Raw genomic sequence first — 18,715 nt, forward strand, 5'->3', positions numbered from 1 at the left:
CCGGGCCAGGGGACACCGCCTGGCAAGGGCCAGCGCCGTGTCCTGCAAGGCAGCACAGCCACGCTGCTGCCTGCAGCCTACCCCTCCAGCCCCCATCTCAATTTGCACAGCCAGCCATGTGGATCCAATTGTGGGATTAGGGTCTGAATCTGGAGTAAAGACAAACGCGTTGAAGAAATATGTCCCGGCGTGGCACTCATTTGGAATGATGGAGGCAAGGAAGAAAATCAAATGGTGGCAGCCCAGTTTTTCCAGGCAGCATCCTTTTGGAGTGGGTTTTCTGGCTGCACAAATGTGTTGTAGCTATGGCCATGCTGACGGTAGGAGATAAGAAGGGGAGAAGAGAGGAGGGAGAGCACAACTACAGGGTGTAACAGGTTAGAGTAGAGAAAAGTGATGGAAAAAAGAGTAGGTAAGATTTCGGAGACCAAATAGATGAAAAATAGTGAAAGATGGGACTGGAGAAAAGGAAATAAAAATATGGGAATCAGTGGTAACTGAAGACTCTTGTGTTGGCACTTGAGACAGAGTTCTTGTCAGACACGTGGGCATTTGAGGGTAGTAAAGAGAACAGAGTATATGTGTATGGCCATCCATCTATATAGGATGTGTGAGGGATGCTAAGAAAGGCTGCAGATCATATAAAAGATCTACACAGAGACCTGGGCTAAAACTGAGAGTGGGAAAAGGAGACCATGGGAGCAATACCAGAGACAGCAAAATTAGAAAAAATAAACAGCCATAAATATTTTTTTTTGTAATCAAACAGCCATGTGATTCATAAAACACAGGGAGAATTAGGACAGAAAAAGTTTACATTAAAAAGGACATTGACTCAAAGGGTCAGGACATCATCCAGAGAAGAAATTGTAATTGCAGGTTTCAGAGAATTTGTTATTTTATACCCAATTCTGGACCAGATATTTAGAAGCCAAAGAAAGATATTTGGTGTTCTGCTTTCCAGTACGGGGTTTTTCTGGTGTGCTCGGTAAGTTGGAAAAAAGAGTATGATCCAGCAATTTTTCAGGTATTACCTTTTAGAAAACAGTGGCAAGACTGTCAAATTCAAAGCATTAATGATCTGATTTGCATTTTCTGTAGATTTATGAGCTTGTACATTGAGATGATGTGTGTGCATTTGAACTGAAGTATATCCAGAGGGATCTCAAAACAACCAATACCTTTGAGTTGTTTAATTAGATCATACAAGGTCATGTTTCATTGACTTGAAAATCTGTTTGGAGCATATGATTCACTTTGGAATTAGGAAACAAATTAATTTTCTGTCCTACAAACACTTAAGGGCTTTAAAAGAGTGCTGGCTGTTGATGAACAGAACCATTGAGAAATGTACTCAGTGTCTTGTCTTCCCTAAAAGGGATTTTCTACCTTGTCTCTTGCTGGCTGTTTCCTATTTGTTTTAACTGAGTTAGGCAAGCACAGCCACTGTGCTGTCTAGTGTGAAACGGCTTCTGCCCTGGAAATGGCACTCTGGAAAATTTCAGTCATTTGCAGGATTTTCTCATTTTGTTATAACTAATGTGAATTTCCACAACATGCAAAAGTGACTGTGTTTACATAACTTTGTTGTCAGTCCTTATTGAAACAATCTGAAACAGCCAGAAGGCCAGAAAAATCATAATTTTAATAGGGCCTATAGAGTTTAATTGATAATAGAGATGTGAGAATGGAGAAATGTAAAATATGAATGGGTGACTGCACATAACATGTTTATACTGTATGTATTTTGAGCTGTGCACAGCATAACTGTATAAAGAGCATGGCTATGCTGTGTATAATCACATTTCTCTATTCCTAGAGTATATATATTTACATTATTTATTATAATTTTAAATACAGAAAAAAATCCACTTTTTATTATTTTATGTGTGTTTTCTTTCCTGGGTAAGCTGTGACCTGCTCCAGAGCAGATGCAGATGCAGATTGTAGGTGCTGAAATTTTGGGCTGTGATCTTTCAGTCCCTCTCTGTGTCAGTGGGAAGGGCAGAGGATCGTACCTCTTTTCACTTGAGCAGCATAATTCATTGCCCTCACTCCCTGCAGTGTTAGTGTGAAAATTCATCTAAATGGTACCTTTGTTCATCCTAGGTTTCATATGCCTAACCCCTCTCAAGGCTGGGCAGATTGAGACCCAAGCCGGCTTCATTTTTGCCTGGTCACATTTCAGTCCTGATGGCAGAGGGACAGCACAGACCTCAGCTAGGACTGTGTGTGCTTGCCATGGAATCCTGGCTGCCTGCTGGGGGATTTTCCTGCACCATATTAGAGGTATGAGATTCAGCTAGATTAAATCTAGTTTTTTCTATGTCTTTATGTTTTGCAGTTCACTTCTGTAGCTGTGCAGACTTTTTCGCAGTACAGCACTTAAGTAGTTTTCTTTATTTGGTACTACAGGCAGTGATTTACCATGATGTTCTGGCCTCACAAACAGGTCTAATAACAGATTCTGAACCCTCTTTGTTAAGAAAAAATAGTGCCCATAGGACAGAGACTACAGCCATAATTGTATTGATCATTATAATTCTCTGTATTAGTGTCATGTTGTTAGCACAGCCAGACTTGAAGAATTACAGCAGTGGGAGAGCAATCTGAATCAGATCCACCAAATCTACTTCTAGCAGTTAATTATCAGCATAAATTAGCTGTCTATACCAGGTTTTTTTCTTCTCTCCAAGACTGTTTATTGAAAGTGCAAAGTTCATTATCAGCCAGGGAAGGAAAGTGTTTTCCTTAATCTGGTTCTCCTTACACAATCAACAGAAGTCCTTTTCTAAGTTAATTCAAATATTTTTAAAGGATCAGCATCCAGGTCATCAGTAAAAGGCTAGCTCAACTTCTTTGAAGTTCTCCTTGTACCTGAAAAAATCAGTCCAGGCACCTAAACAGAAGCAGACTGTGCCTTACTAGAGTCACCTCTGAGTTTATTTCAAACAGTGCCAATGAACAGGCACAAAAATTCTGGGCTTTATCACCTGTTCCTCTTATTAGCAAACACTGTATAATTAAGAGCTAGATGCTACAGGGAACAATTAATGTAAGAGCTTTTATGTAGTATATCACATAAAATTAGTTACAGTGCTCACTTTATCAGCTTATTTTTATTACTCAAAATCCCAACATATTCTTTATGTCCTTGAGAAGACCTTAGACCTGGGACTCATCACTGCTAATTAATTGCCAGCAAACTGCAAAACTCCTGAGTCCAATCCACCAAAAGCATTAAAGCAATCTTTTTATTTATTAATAATTGAAATGGGAACTGTATATATATACACACACACATATATATCTATATGTATATATCTATATCTATATATATATCTGTGTACATTTGTGGATACAAAATTAGAAAGAGTTCTTTATGCACCTGAGAGTTTGTGCTGGGGAGACAGGTAATCTTCAGGAAGCACATGGAATTCTGCAAAGGGATTCACCCTCCAAGCCCATCCAGCAGAAGAAGCTGTGGCCAGCTGGCAGGAAAGCAGCTCTGCCATGCTCTGAACAAGCTGGGCATGAGGCAGACGTGGGCCTGGCAGCAGAGAGGACCAACATATTCCTGGTCTGTATTGGGAATTGTGCTGCCACCAGGTCAAGGGAGGTGACTCTTCATCTGTGCTCAGCACCAGGGAGACCCTGCCAAGCCCAGCTCTGCTCTCCCCAGGTACAAAAAAGGAGCAGTGACACTGGGGCAGGTCTGGCCAAGCGCCCTGAAGGGGTTGAGGAACTGGAAAATCTGTCAGGGGGAGAGACTGAGAGCTGGGGTTGCTCAGAGGTTGAAAGGAAAGCCAGTTTTAAAGGCAGGAGATAGCCTTCAATTAAAATATAATATAAAAACTTCACCCCAATTCGCCTGTTCCTTCTCTTTGCTTCCTTCTCATGGATGGAACTCTTCTCAAGACATGCTCACATTAAGTGTGACTCTCAGCTGTATAGATGTCCTGCTTTCCATTTCATAATGCTGCATCTAGTAAAATAATTCTTTTTAACACCACAGGTGGGAAATCTGACACATAATCACACTGTAGAAGTTAAGAGTTAATATTAGGGGTCCTTACTCCATTCCCCTGTACACAGGCTTGGCAGTGTTAATCCAGGAAGGTTTAGAAGATTATGTGTACATGACAGCCCTGAGGATTTCCATCATCGTGATTTTCCTTCCAACTCTTTTTTTGAAGAGCGTAATGACCTATGACAACTGAGCTTTATTCTCTGAGGAGCCTGACATTGCTTCTGTTTAATGGATCAGACAGTTTGTGATACATCAGCTCTAGACACTTTCTTCCCCATGTCAACCTGGGGTACCTCTTCAATATTTCCCATCTGTGCTGACCTGTGTGATCAAGAGGTCATGTCCTGAAGTCAAACCCAGAATCGAAACACTCACTCCTACCAGGGCCAGAGTATTAATGCAACCCATTTAATTTACATCAACTTGGAACTTGACATTCAATTTCTCAGTCCAGAAGCAATTATTTTTAAAGGAACATGCCAACAATATTGCTTGGCTTAGAATGGTGAAAGTTCAAAAGGGTAAAAAACATTTCACACCATAAATAAAGAATTGATTATACTTGAAAACAAAGTTTGTAATTACTACTGACATTTCTGAGCCTAGATGAGGTGCCTTTTATGCTTTAAAAACTGATGTCATTCCTGCCACTGGCATTATGGGAACCTTATGTAAGGGTCTGAAATAGTCCTTTTGATATTTTAAGTACAAAGAGGAAAACATGAACATTTTGCACAATTCCTGGGGTTTTTCTTTGGTCAAGAAGGGGTGCAAAATTCTTTGTGGTTGCTTCCCTTCAGTGAATAGTCTGTGAGCAGGACATAATTAGTAAAATTCTTAATTTGTTGTTCTTGTGTGAAAGCCAAGCCCACAATGTGCTACGAAATTTTAACTAGGAATAGTCCTGTTCGGATCACCAAATTACTCTTTTCTACTCAAAACTATGGTGCTTGCTTTCTCCACAGCTTTTATAGCCCTGGGTGGACTCTGCATGTCCGGCTGCAGACCTGAGCTTCCCACAGAAGATCCTGCTAACCAAACTGCGTGGTGAAAAAGCTGAAAACTGCCACTAAGAATATGGACTAGCAAACAGGGCTCATCACAAAGTCCTTGGGAAGCAGCAGCTCCCAGAGCAGGCTGCAAGGACAGCCCTGGCACAGCAGCTCTAGCCAGAGCTCAGGAATGTCTCACAGACACTGGACATGGACAGCATTTCTCGCTCCCTCTGCTGGCTCACAGGTACAGAAAGGTAGAGAGATCTGGTTCTCAGAGCTCTGATGATACCAAAGTGCTGATTCCAATCCTAACAAATTGCATGTTTTCCCAGCAGCTGATACTTTTTTAGCAAGGTAATACAAGGTTATGCTAAGCTGTGTAAAACCTTTAGTTTGTAAACAAAGTGATGAATGGCATGATACCATTTATATTATAGCAGTTTAACAGCAGCCTGCATACTTTAATTTTTTATCTCAATGTAGGTCAATATTGTCAACATAATAAGCATATGCAGGTTTGGCATGCAAAGATCATGCATTTTGCAGAAAGGAATGAAGACAAATCCTTGATTCTCACCTCAAAAAAAATCCAGCCAGAAGACTGTGCCCTTCAAAATAGCAAAAAATGAAAATTGGGGACCTTTTTAACTGGTAAGGCTTTCTGTAAGCAGAGGAATAAAGTACTCTGAATTAGCTGTTATGTATGTGTTTACACATATATGTCGTGTGCATTTCTTTATGTATTAGGACATATATGTGAAAACACATTTATTCTCTATGTACATGGTTCAGAACTACCAGCCCATATGCTTTTTCCTGACTGAACTCTGCCAGCTTTTCCCATGCTACTCATGAGGAGTTCCTCTGTTATGTAGGGAAAGAGAAGTAATGCCTCTTAAATGTTTGGCTGTATAATTTAGTGTATTTCCAATAAACTAGATTTTAATGGGGTTCACAACGGTGACGTTATTAAGGCTTGTTTTGAAATCATCTGTTGAACAAAACACTGAACTATTAAATCAGGTTATTTTGTTTATCACTTGACATTTGACCTTAAATATGCCATAAATTAAAAAGTATTGAGAAAGTGAAACATATTAGTCCTATAGCACAGGTCTTCTTTTTCCTGTCTGCTTGCCAAGCACTTTTTCCAGAGCAGTGAAAGCTGGATGTGTAGATTTAAAGAAAGTTCCTTTCTGTTTGAGCAAAAGTTGTGCATCTGCTTAACTTTGCAATTTGCCTGTAACTGAAGCAGAACAATGCAGTCTTGCACAAAGCAGTGCTAAAAAGCATATGCTGTAAAGTAACTCCTGAGATGGACAATCCAATTCTGAAGGAGATGAGCAAAGTTCTGCTGTCAGGTGTGTGCAGTACCTTTGATTTCACACAGGCTTGTGCATGGCTATCACTTAGACCACACTTTAAACTCAACTCTCATTAGTGGTAGCCTGTGCCATCAGATGTGTAACACTGCTGGGCTGGGGAAAAACCAAGAAAGAAATTAAAACACCGGATAGATTCTTCAATATAGGAAGACAGAACTGAGCAGGTTCATAAGCTCAGTCAAGAGGTGGCAAAATTGGATTGTAGAGAGGCTATAAATACATGAGTTATGCCAATTAAAAAGGCTAGGAAAGGTTTATCCAGAGATTTAAGAAAGAAATCAAAAAGGTAAGTAGGCAGTGCTTGAAGAAGGCCCCAGGAGGAAAATTCTTACTGGATAGACTTGATTTAACAAGTAGTCAATCATACGATGGAATAACCCACCAAGAATGAATGTCAGTAAAATAACAGGTGCTTAAAAAGCATTATTCCTGATGCCAAACAATATCCAACTGCCTTATTTTTAATTATTTTTTAAAGCATTTTCTTCCAGGTACTGGACACATGAATTCATTAAATCTAAGGACATTATCTGTCTGTGTGTTGCAAGATCTGGGAGCTTATGGATTAAAAGCCATTCATCCCCTCCTCCTTCCCTTCAAGGAAAAAGCTTTTCATGCTAAAAAGTGTTTATGTGCAACACTGTTTAACACAGAGAGATGTGCCAGATTCAAAATATCCACTGCTTCCAGGCTCTGTCAATCACACTGGACTGCATTATACAACTTAACATATCAGTGCAACTAGAGAAAATAGATCGTAGTAATGATGGGTCAGCTGTCAAATTTAAAAGCATAAAACTCTATACATGTTCTGAAAATAATAATGGTAGATGCTTCCTAATGTTTGAATATCATATATTTCTAACTAAAAAAAAACCCCAAAGCATCTGACCTTTGTGCACTCCTTTGGTGCTGAATAATGCAGAAGTGATGGCTGACATGTCTTTGCATTCCTAGTTGCAGCTTGCAAAACGGAGAGACATTGTAATACATATTTCTCATTAAAAAATATACATAGGTATATCAGGGCTCTAAATATCACTCCCAGTGCTAAAAGCCAGGTTTGGGAACTAATTCTGTAAAGAGTTGTCATAAAAAGCTTGAGAGCTCATTTCCTAATATCATGGTTCAGCTTTTGCTAAATTTTAACAGCGCAGCATTACCAGTAAAAACACTTTTCTCTCAAAAAATTCCCTTGTATAACAGAAATAACAGGGACAAGCTGAAATTCTCAATAAAGCCAAATTTTATTTCACTACAAGGAGTCCTCTGCATAGTCAGTGGCCATGCTAGGTGCATATTTTGTTTCTAGGATCTGAAACTATTTCAGTCTCTACTTGGAGCACATTAATTGGGGTAAGTGGATCTGATAATGATGTACAAACACATCCTTCATGAGCTGTGAGATTCACTATTCATCAAAGTAATGTCATTCATTATGATCCTATTGGACCTTATTCTATTTTTCTGAAGTGCAGATAATACCCAAACATTCAAATTCTAGTGAGTGAAACCCAAGCTGCAGAATATTGTAATCACAGAAATATTTTCAGGTGTTATTAATAACACTTAGGAACATATGCTACTCTTTTCTGAAGTGTCTTCCACCAAATCAGGATTTTTTAACCAGTGGTAAACACTAGGTAACTACTACAGGCAGAGTCAATGCCTTCAAGCAGTTGCTCTCAGAGTCTGCTGCCATGGAGGGGACAAGTTAAGTAATAGGAAGATTAATTTTTACCAAAAAAAAAAGCTATTAGGCTTTCATAAAGTGTCTCAAGATATGGGCTGTTAAGGAAAGAGCTGTCATGAAAAACACAAGTCAGTCTTAGTTGCTGCGGTGATTTATATGGTGAAAGAATGTAAAAATTACACTTTCTTTTACTAAATGGTATTTCTTAAAATTGTTCAAGAGGAACACTAGCTGCAGTAGAAATGAAATTGAAATGTCCCACTAGTTCTCTAATGGTAACTGATAAAGGAATGACAGATCCATAAATTCTTCCAGCTACAACCCAATTTCAGTGCTGCCCACAATGTTCTGAGGTATTGCTGCCCTTGCACGGCCATTACCTTACAGAGTGTGTGAATTGTGAGCTCAGCCTTGGCTCTCCTTCTGGAGAACTATCCAGAAAGGGTAATCACACTGTGATCACTAACAGTGTGCTTGGTCTGGGAGCTAAGCACATGACAAATCATTAGTGCTTATTGCAAAGAAAGCAGTTTGATTGTGACTGAAGAGACAAGAAGAAGCTGAGGATCATGCCTCACTCTTGGGGTCTGAAAGCATTTGCTGCCCCCTGGAACAGACCACAGACCAGTGGTAAAGGACACACTTTGTTATTTGAAGAGAATATTCTGATCATTTCCAAAAATTAGGAAAAAAGGGAAGAAGGAGGAACTCTGTGGCAGAAATAGAGGAGCCAACTGAGAAGGAATCAATTCTGAAAATGTGAACATCTCTTTACCAGGATGCTCCTAACTGAAGAAATGTTAAATAGTATTAGTGCCTAGAATCATTAAAAGCTTGTCCAAATGCTCTTTCAAGATCAGAGACTTTAGCAGAGTTGCAAAATTACTTTAAAGTGCTAATTGTCTGTTTGGTGTAGGGTTTTTACAGGCAGTGGGTGCCTGCCAGGCCCTGAGGGCATCCTGTGTTGGTCCAGCCCATGCCCACGCTGCCCATGGAATGCTGGAGCCCCTGGAGACTGGCTGGGAGCAGGGACAGGAGCTGCTCCTCCTCCTTCCCCTGTGCTTTTGAACCCAGGGACACGTGGAGATCGCAGGGGCTGGGACAGAGATGGGGCAGCGCTGTCGGAATCTGTCCAGGAAAGCAGTGACAGAGAACAGCCACATTTTTCATGTTGGACTGCACACCTGCCCGACACCACCGAGCTGGTTTTGGGGGGGAACATTTCACAGCAGTCCAACAGTGAAAAAGGGATCCTATACTGACTGTCAATGCAGTTTGGGCAGTGAAGAAATGTGTTTGCATGCCAATTGCAGCCTCTCTGTGGTTCCACAGTGGTAAGTAGTCCAGAGAGAAAGAGAGATCTCAAGCCCTAATTCTATTTTTTCAGCAATTCATCTGTGTAGTACACACAAATGTACTTGGAATTTTTCCGTAAACCAGCTAATTTTGATGGATATTTCACAGTATCGACATTTTCTTTCTTGAAACTTTGCTCATATGGGAATAATAATTAGCCAACAGTACCTCTGGACCTGTTAATTTTGAGTGCTTCTCTTCCCTGAGGGAGAGGCCTGAGTCTCACTGAAAAGAGGAGTGATGCTCTTGAAAGCTTAACTTGGAAATTGCTTTTTCTCTCTGTATTTTCTCCTTTTTTATCCTCATTCTTTCCGTGATCAACTTTTTCTTATTCTGAAGTCTTGGAATCAAGAGAAAATAACCTTTTAAACTGTGATGACAGGCCAGGACATAACGTGAATTAACCTGGTGTAATGGAGGAATGATTGACTACCATGGTGTGAACAGCTGAAGGACAGACAAAGAAATAAATGAAAATATACATTTTGGATTTTGGAGATGAGATCTTTATTATTCATCTCCTTGATTTAATTTTTTAAAGTCATATAAGCTTTATATAGCTGAGGATGGTGGCTGTGTGATTATTATGTTGATGGTTAAGGTTTAAAAAATAAAGAAGATGCATAATTATTTTTATAGTTATAAGAATATATGTATGTATTCTGAGTGTCCCAAGTGAGTGGTAATGTGCCTATGGTCCTACCCACTACCCATAAATAATATTTATCTCTGTCCCACACTGTCAGAGGCAGGGGAGAGGAGGATGGCTGGCTCAGTCTGCCCTGCTGTCTGGTGGTGCTCTGGCCACAGCAGCACCTGCAGACATGCAGGGAGATGGAAGCTCTGTGTGCTCTGTGGTTCTGTCACCCTGCCCTAAGTGCAGAACGAGAGCCCAAATCATTCAGTTTCTAAGAACTGGTCCCATGATGTTCCCAGTTCAGTGTCTGGCTTGAGGTTCTCTTTACTTAGCTGAGTGTTCAGCACTCTCCCATACTGGCCATTTATCTGCCTCATCTTCTGGCTCTGGGAGACAGTTTCTTTCCCCCATGCATATGGCAGGAATTCAATATGCATACGACACCAGTCTGATCATATCATTTCTCTTGCAGTAGTCCAACAGGCTGGGAAAAGGGCCAAGGAAATTTAAAAGGGAAAAACAGAAAACAAGACAAACGAAAAGGCCAAAAACCATTTAGGAATTCCTGGTGCCAAAGCAAGCAGCAGCACTGGTGGCACAGCTGGCACACAGCAGAAAACAAGCCAGCAGCACGGCCAGGCCCTCAGCAGCCAGCACTCGTGTGTGACAGCAGGCACCCTGCCTGCAGCCAGGGGATGGGCTCTGCTGCTCTCCTCCTCACCGAGCTGAAGGAAAATGCATGCACTTCATCCCTGCTCCCAGCACTGTCCCCCAGCACAGGAGCAGGACCTGCCTGCCTGGCACTCTCCCTGCTCCTTGGGCTCTGCTCCACTCTGGAATGTGTCACTTGGTGGACCTTGCAAGTTCAGGAGCTCTCTAATTTTGACATGGTGTTAAGTTTATTACAACCTGGTGAAATGAGTCACTACCAAATCCATAGGTCTGCCTTTCTCCTTTCTCACAGGTTTTCATGAGCGGAGTGAAAAGTTTAACCTTTCAAATAACAGCCTTTTTAACAAAGGTGCAGTGCTAGAGCAATACAATATATCCACAGTATGAAAGGACACATTTCTAGGGTAACTATTGCCTTTACCTCGCAGCAACAAATCACAAGACCTTTAAATGAAAGCCCAATTTATTAAAAGTACTGTTGTGCTAGGGGGCCAGCATGCCAAGGTAATCTAAAAAAAGCTAGGGCTTGCTACTGCAGAAGTACTGAGACCTCTTGAAATTTGAGTATCCACAAACACTGATTTAAAAGAAGTTTAACCCTTTGTAGAACCTGTGCTAAAATTTTCTTAGATCTGGCTAAGGAATATCTAGTGTCCTCAAAGAGTTTCTAGCTGGGAAAAGTCTCCAGACTGGGATTTATACATTTAAGAATCAAATTGTCTAAATAATTTTGATTGTAGATTTGATCCTTTTAAGACTTTCAGTAGGACTACTGACTATTTTTCAAGTCACCTGAAAAATCACTATCTGTAACAAGATACTGCCCGGTAATATTTATTCCTTTCTCCAGTTTCTGAGGAAAATATTTTATCCTGACCTAAACATGTGTTTAAGTTCCATTATCTCCTGCCCTTAGATTTAAAACTGTAGTCCAAAAGGTGGATATTCTCAGTTTTTCAGTTCAGTTATACTAATTTGTTTGTAATCTTATCCAGGAAGTTCAAAGATGCTTGTTACGTATTGACAAGAATCCTCAGTTGTCAATACAGCATTAGATTAGAACTTTCCACTGATTTCAATGGCTTTTGGATCAGGCCCTTGGGTATGTGGATTACTATTTATGCATATAACCTGCTTTGGTGAAGTATGATTATAATTAAATTAAATAATTATAGTTATTATGAATGCTTTACTGAGGATAGAGATATAATAAAACAAATGCAGTTTATTCAATAAAATCTCTGTCCTGTTGCAATAAGAATCTGAGGAGTTATATCTGAAGCACATACAACAATTCAGGTGTTAAGGCTGGAAAAACTCCTGAGTTATAGCTGCAGAAACATAGAATTTGGGGTGTCAGTGAAATATGATGTTATCCAGATGAAAGGATCTGACCTTTTTTGCAGGTGGCTGTTAGTTAATCTCCATTAGATAAGCACCACATAGTAAATGGTCCTGACCAAGGACTCACCTGCTGCCTTGAATCACACTACTGCTATCAAATCTAATCTTAAATCTTCTCTAATTCTAATTTAAAACTAGGGGATTATTTATTATTTGGCTATAATTGGAGAAATTGCTTGTCCAGATCGGAGGTGAACACTTCCAGTCCTGCCTAAAGGCTTTTTGTGCTGAAGCTTTTGACATGCAAGGAGGCTGAGGCTCATTTTAAGCACTTCTTATTTTCAGGCTACATGGGAGAAGGGGAAAGACCAGAGAGAAATGGGCAGTGCTACTGCCAAAAAGTATCTGTTAAAGATTATGGTCTTCCTGTCAAAGTGTAGGCAAACTGTTTAGTAAGAATAACTGCTTTGGGGTTTTCTTCTCATTAATGCTATATAGATATTATCCAATATAGATATTATCCAACAGGTATGTATGTATGTAACTAAACTTACTTTTTTTTTTTTTTTTAAATGTAATTTAATTTGCATACTGAGTCAGTAGAAATGTCAAGGTCTACAATGCTTTTGCTCCCTCATGCTTTGGAGAGTCCTGCATTGTGAATGGTGAGATTATAGATTGAAAAATTGATTCAAGATTGATATATTTACATACATTCTGACACACTTTTTTCAGACCAGTTAAGAGTTTCAGACTGGGAGTAAGTCCTCTGTATGAACAAAACCCATAGAATCATGACCCAAATCAGGCAAACAAGCCAGGTGAAGACAATTAATCAGGAAATGAGAGGACAAAGGATGTTAATCAACAAAACGCGCCTTTCTGTTTCTCTCACAGAGCTTAGAAGTTTCCACATTAGGACAAGACAGAAGGAGAAGAAACTGGAGGTCTGGCCATCCCTGACAGGAGCTGAAGAGAAAGCAGCGGCATGTGAAGAGGTGAGGGTGCCTGGGACAGCCTGGGAGACTGAAAGCCAGGGTAGAAGCCTCAGACTGTGGTCTCTTAGCAGAACAAAAGAACAACAGCAACACTTAGTGACAGGATAGGGAAGGACAGTTAAGGGGAAGGGCTGGAACAAAAACAAGTCTCGATGCCACTTCGAAGGAAAATAAGTAGAGGATTCAGAGCGAAAGCTGTGGTTTCCGCAAGCTTTTGTACGTGTTATGTTGGAGACAGCAGTCACACATTTCATGTGACATGAAATTTACAAACTTCTCGGGAGATGAATGGAATGAGAAACTGAAGGCTGGATAAATTAGTATAGCTATTAATTATTTTTTTTCCTTCAAAAGGAACAAGCGGCTGGAGTTAGAACAGTACCGTAGCCCCAGCAGCACACAGTCCAAACCCGAGCGGTTTGCGGCTGTGCTAAATAGCGCTGGCTACGGAATAAATGCAGCTCTGGACGCATCTCTGTCAGGATCACGGCCAGCTGTACATTCGACTCTTTTTGCACTCTAAGGACAGAGCTGTGCTGGTTGTTTTCCCGCGGGCGGTGGAGCGGTGCCGCTCCGCGGGGCCCGGCTCGGCCCTGCCCGGCGGGCCCCCCCCGGCCCCGGCCCCGGTCCCGGCCCTTACCGGCGAGGCCCGGCGGGCAGCGGCAGATGTAGCCCTCGGCCCGGTCGTAGCGGAAGGCCGGCGGCAGCCCCGGGACGAGCCCGTAGAGGCCGGCCCAGGAGCGCTCCAGGCAGTCGCCGCCGGCGAGGCAGGGGCTGCTGCGGCACTCGGCGATGTCCTCCTCGCAGCGGGGGCCCGCGTAGCCTGCGGAGACACGGCCACAGGGTCAGGGCTGTGGCACTGCGGCTCCAGCCCCTCATCCCGCTAGGCCAGGGTGCTCCCGCCAGCCTGGCCTTAAACACTGCCAGGGATAGGCGGCCACAGCTTCTCTGGGCAGCCTGTGCCAGGGCCTCGCCGCCCTCACAGTAAAGAATTTTTTCCTAGTATCTAATTTAAACCTACTCTCAGTTTGAAGCCACTTCCCCTTCCCTCTCCATATTTCCTGTAGGTGCCTTTTTAGGAGCAGGAAGGCTAGGTGGTCTTTAAGGTCCCTTGCAACCCAAACTGTTCTGCAGTTCTGTCATTCCGTGTGCTTTCTTCTCTTCCAGACCCGGATTATACCCTGTGAAGAGTCGCTGCACACGGCTTCAGTTTGCCTCAGCTCCGTGAAGCTGCGAGTGCTCACTTGCAGCTCCCTGCCAGGGCTGGGCAGCAGGACATTGCTGTGGCTGCTCCACATCAGTGAGCTGAGCTCGCCATAAAGGATTTCTTTGGGTCTTTTTTAGGCAGTAATGTGGAGATTTGTGTGGGTAATAAGGCACTGCATTGTGGTGTTATGCACTCTTAGGTTGTGGGAAGGAGGAGGAGGGTAGGGAGTATAAATAATTTGGTGTTTGTAAAGTGCTTCATCTGGAGGCTGAAGTGCTACAGTGATCCCTGAATTCTGGATAAATGTGAAGGGTTCTGCCTAATTTTTCCTTATCTGTTGCACCAAGACTTGTGTAGTGCAACAATACTGGCGCATTTAGGGCTCGCAGTGCTGTCTGTGCTCCTGCATCCCCAGTAACCTCACAGACAAACTCCTTAGAGAGGCTTCTTGGAGTTTGTGTGCTGATAGAGTTGTTGGTCTCTCAGGAGCACAGGGTCTGTGTCCCCACCGGGCTGTGGGAACCCGTTTGCAAACAGCTGGTAGGGAACACAGCCTTGACTATCCACTGCCAGACAGAAGTTTTTAAAGGTTGGGTTAATGAAGACTAAAACCAGCATCAGCTGCAGCAGTGATGCAAGTGTCACATGGTTTGAAGGATTAAGTAATTGGGAGATGGCTCCCAGCTTTAATTTATCTCCTATCTTGGCACCATAATGCTGGTGCCTTTTCTCTTGCCCACTTCTGCTATACAGGAGAATCACTTCTCAGCTGAAAAAGCAAGCAGCTTACCCAAAGGGCTCTGCCTTATGATGAGTGAAGCCCATGTAAACATCAGGCCATAGAGGATTTTTGAGGTTATGGAGCTTCAACTTTTCATTATATCGGGAGCGGGGGGCGGGCTGTGTGTGTGGAAAAAATACTGTCTACTACTACTCAAAGAACATGTATAGGAGAAGTTGGAGCTTACCTGGCCAACAATGGCACGTGTAATTATCAGCATGGTCCTCACAAGTGGCGTTGTTGTAGCACGGCTGTGACCAACACAAGGGAGTGAGGGTCTCGCAGTGCGAGCCCATAAATCCAGTCCCGGTGCAGTTGCAGCTGTACCTGCAACACAGAATGCAATGTTCACTCAGGCTGGGAGTCAAGAGATCTGGGCTTTGTTCCCAAACATGCACAGGCTTCTTGTGTAGCCTTGGCTCGCAGCTTACAGGGGAAGTCCAGCTTCAGACCACCATCTGGTGCTTTAGGAGAAACCGCAGAGGTTGGGAACCAACAATGAGCTTTTCCCTGAAGTATGTGGTTTTGTCTGGGGAAAAAGGACTGCTTGTGGGCTGGTTTTGACACAGCTCTAAGAATTATTGATCCTTCTTTATTCTTCTTCTTTTAATTTTTGAGAGAAAAAAAAAGTTTGTGGCATTTCCAATGCTTTTAAAAATATTTTTTTTTTGTAGGATTAACATTTTTCACAAAATGAAAAGGGAGCAGAAAGTGTGTTAGTATCCTTTCCTCTTGGACTGGTAGAAATTGCATTGGCAGAAAAATAAGGAATACTTTTTTTTCCTCAACTAAATGATTTTTTTTTTCTCTGCAAACCAGCCTTTTATTGTTAGGTTAGAACAAAAATGTCAGTTGCTTGCTTAGTCCCAATCACAACAGTAATACACTCCCTTTTGACAGCAGTGTGACTACAACATAAGTAAACAAACTAGTGTACATATAGAAATTAGCAATGTGCAGATATCCGTAATGTCTTTGGCACTTTGGGAAGTTTCGTTTGCCTTTTTTTTTTTTTTTTTCCTAGAGAGATGAGTGCTATAAAAAGCATCATTCCTTTTCTTTGGTAATCAAGTATAAAGTTAACATGTACATGTCATATGAAAATACAGGCTTTTGCAAGATACAAGTTAACTGTGCAGGCTTGTATGATCTTGACCTAGAAAAATACAGGAAATCAAAATTTCTTCTTCTATTTTCTTTTACATTAAAGAGATACACCCTTATTGTGCAATTGCATCCCTAGGGCATCTTGCTGGGCAAGATTTAAGTATACCTATTTGATAATTTCTGTGCTTAATATCCAAGTCTTAGACTTGGAGTAAACTTAGACTTGGAGTATGAAGAGAAAGTGAAATTGTTGAACATAAAGCAACATCAGAGAGCAACTGGCTCCTGCAGTCTAACAGACCAAAAAGTGTAAACTTTTTACTACACTGTTTAAGTGTGTGCATAAGCAGAAACTTCTGGCCAGCCAGTTTATTACTGGTGTATGGATTATTCCTAAATCAAAACCAGAGATGACTTAGACCAGGTGGCATTTGAATTTCAGATATAAAAAGTAATGAGGAAGATGTGAATCAGAAAAGTAACTTTCATTCTGAGGTATGTTCTCAAACCTGAAGTCTCCTTCTACTGCTGTGTTTTTCACACATTTCTCCCATGCACCTTCAGTTTGGTGCTGTTCAGCTTTGGTGAAAGCTTTTTTTTCTGCCTGTGTCCCAGCTACTTTCCCCTTTGGTTCAGAATCGTGAGGAATATCCAGAGCTCCAGGGAGGAATATCCAGAACTCACTGGTTAACGTGCAGCCCCACCTGTGTGCCTTTTTCTTGGGTATCTTTTAGCATTTGACATTGCTGTTGACCTTCAGGGATTCTGGATGGTTCCCTGCTTGTGAGCAGGCTTCAGCTGAGCAGGCAGATGGCTTTTCATAGTAAGAGTGATAATTTAGATACTCTACCTAGCATTTTTTTTTTTACTTATTTTTTGATGTTCTCACAATCTGCAGAAAGCAGTTCATGTAGGCATTCTTTCCTATGGTATCTCCTATGGACATTAGAGCTCCTGGGAATATTTCCTACGGAAAAAAGACATGGATCATGCAGGATATCCTCTATGCCTGGGCACACTAGGTTTTGTAGTCCAGCTAAGTCTGTAAACTGTTGAGTTTAAATAAGAATGTTTACTTATGTGAAAATGTTTTCTTAAGAGATCAGCTTGTACCTCATTACATTCTTGAAACATCACTGGAAGGTCAGTCTGAAATTTGTAAGAGAATTTGGTTTGATGTTTGTATTTACAGCTTTTTGTGCTAAATCCATTGCCTTGTACACATTTCTGTGAGAGCTGGTGGCAGACACCAAAGCCTCAGCTGTACTGTAGATTAGTCAGAAAAGAAAAACTACTGCTTAAATACCACAATTCTTCACTTATCCCCAAAAATGCACAAAAGAAAGGAAGTTGCTGGACACCCTTCTGTTTTGAATTGCTTTGTTGTCCATTCCTTTCCATCACACAACAAATACAGAAAGAGCTCCAATTGTTCTCCAGATATCCCGCAGTATTACAAGCCAATTAAAATTGGTCTTGCATGTACCTCAGATTTAAAAGCCAGGAGAAAAATGAGCAGGATTAAGTCTGGCCTGAATGAGCATCCCAGTTGCTCACCTCACACATGTATCCTCAAAAGGCTTCCAGGTTACCACACAGGTCTGAGCGAGTCAGGTCCAAGGTGACCCCCTCTCATTGCTGCCATGCTTTAGCTGCACTGGGAAATAATAAATTGCTTTGTCCTGCTGACAGCCATTCAGTGCTGCTGAAAAGAAGCTCCACAAGGCTGGTGCAATGTCACCACACTGCACAAAAACTCATTCCCAGAATATGATCTCTTTCCCCCTCACTCAAGGCAAGCGCACCTTTTGCTGACATGACTTCTGGACTGATTTTTGGGGCACCAAAGTCTTCAAATCTGCTTTATAAAAATTGGAAAATACACAATTAAGGACAAATCCTGTACTGGCAAGAGGAGCACCTGCATGAATGCACTGGGGAACTTTCAGACTGAGCTTATATATGAGTGTTCAGTTTGGGAAACTTGAGCTGAGCCAGAAAATCCACTATTGGTGAGTGAATGCCAGAACTGGACCTCTGTGTGGGGCCAGTAACAGTAGGTGGAGAATCTCACTTTTTCATTGCCTTGTAGTCTCTTTTTTTTTTTTTTTAATTACTATTGTTACTTTTTTTGGCCGTGGACTGCCGGTTGTTTTGAACAAGTAGCTGTTGTACTATATACCTGTAAAGCTTCTGACACATTTCCTAATGATATCTATTACTATGGTTACAGTTACTACAGTTTTTCTCTGCCTCTCTTCTAATTCTTCTGTCTGTCAGTGTAGGCAGCTGTTGTCAGCAAATTCAGTTTTATACAATCTCACATATTTCTTGGAAACTAAAGTTTGGTACACATTAGAAAGACAATTAATATCTAAATGACAGTACCAACAGCCAGGAAAACAGCATGTTGTAAATATTTAAAGTACAAGTACAAAAAATACACTTCTTGGTCAGTCTTTGCCATAAATGTTTTGTTGTTGGCTCTGACACCAGACTGGCATTTTTTG

The 18,715-nt window shown here is 41.5% G+C and overlaps 1 protein-coding gene across 1 annotated transcript in view; it reads right to left on the bottom strand.

Moving 5' to 3' along the window:
• Window positions 1–18,715, bottom strand: part of CRB1 (crumbs cell polarity complex component 1) — a 96,432-nt gene that overhangs the window by 44,141 nt on the left and 33,576 nt on the right. Inside the window, exons 4-5 of the mRNA XM_039726410.1 lie at window positions 15,286–15,425; window positions 13,751–13,933 (exon numbers count right to left, since the gene is read on the bottom strand). Of these exons, the coding sequence (XP_039582344.1) occupies window positions 13,751–13,933; window positions 15,286–15,425 (323 nt within the window). The remainder of the gene's footprint in view (window positions 1–13,750; window positions 13,934–15,285; window positions 15,426–18,715) is intronic.

This window comes from Passer montanus, unplaced genomic scaffold (assembly GCF_014805655.1).
Source record: "Passer montanus isolate IOZ18808 unplaced genomic scaffold, ASM1480565v1 scaffold58, whole genome shotgun sequence".
Classification (NCBI taxonomy): domain Eukaryota; kingdom Metazoa; phylum Chordata; class Aves; order Passeriformes; family Passeridae; genus Passer; species Passer montanus.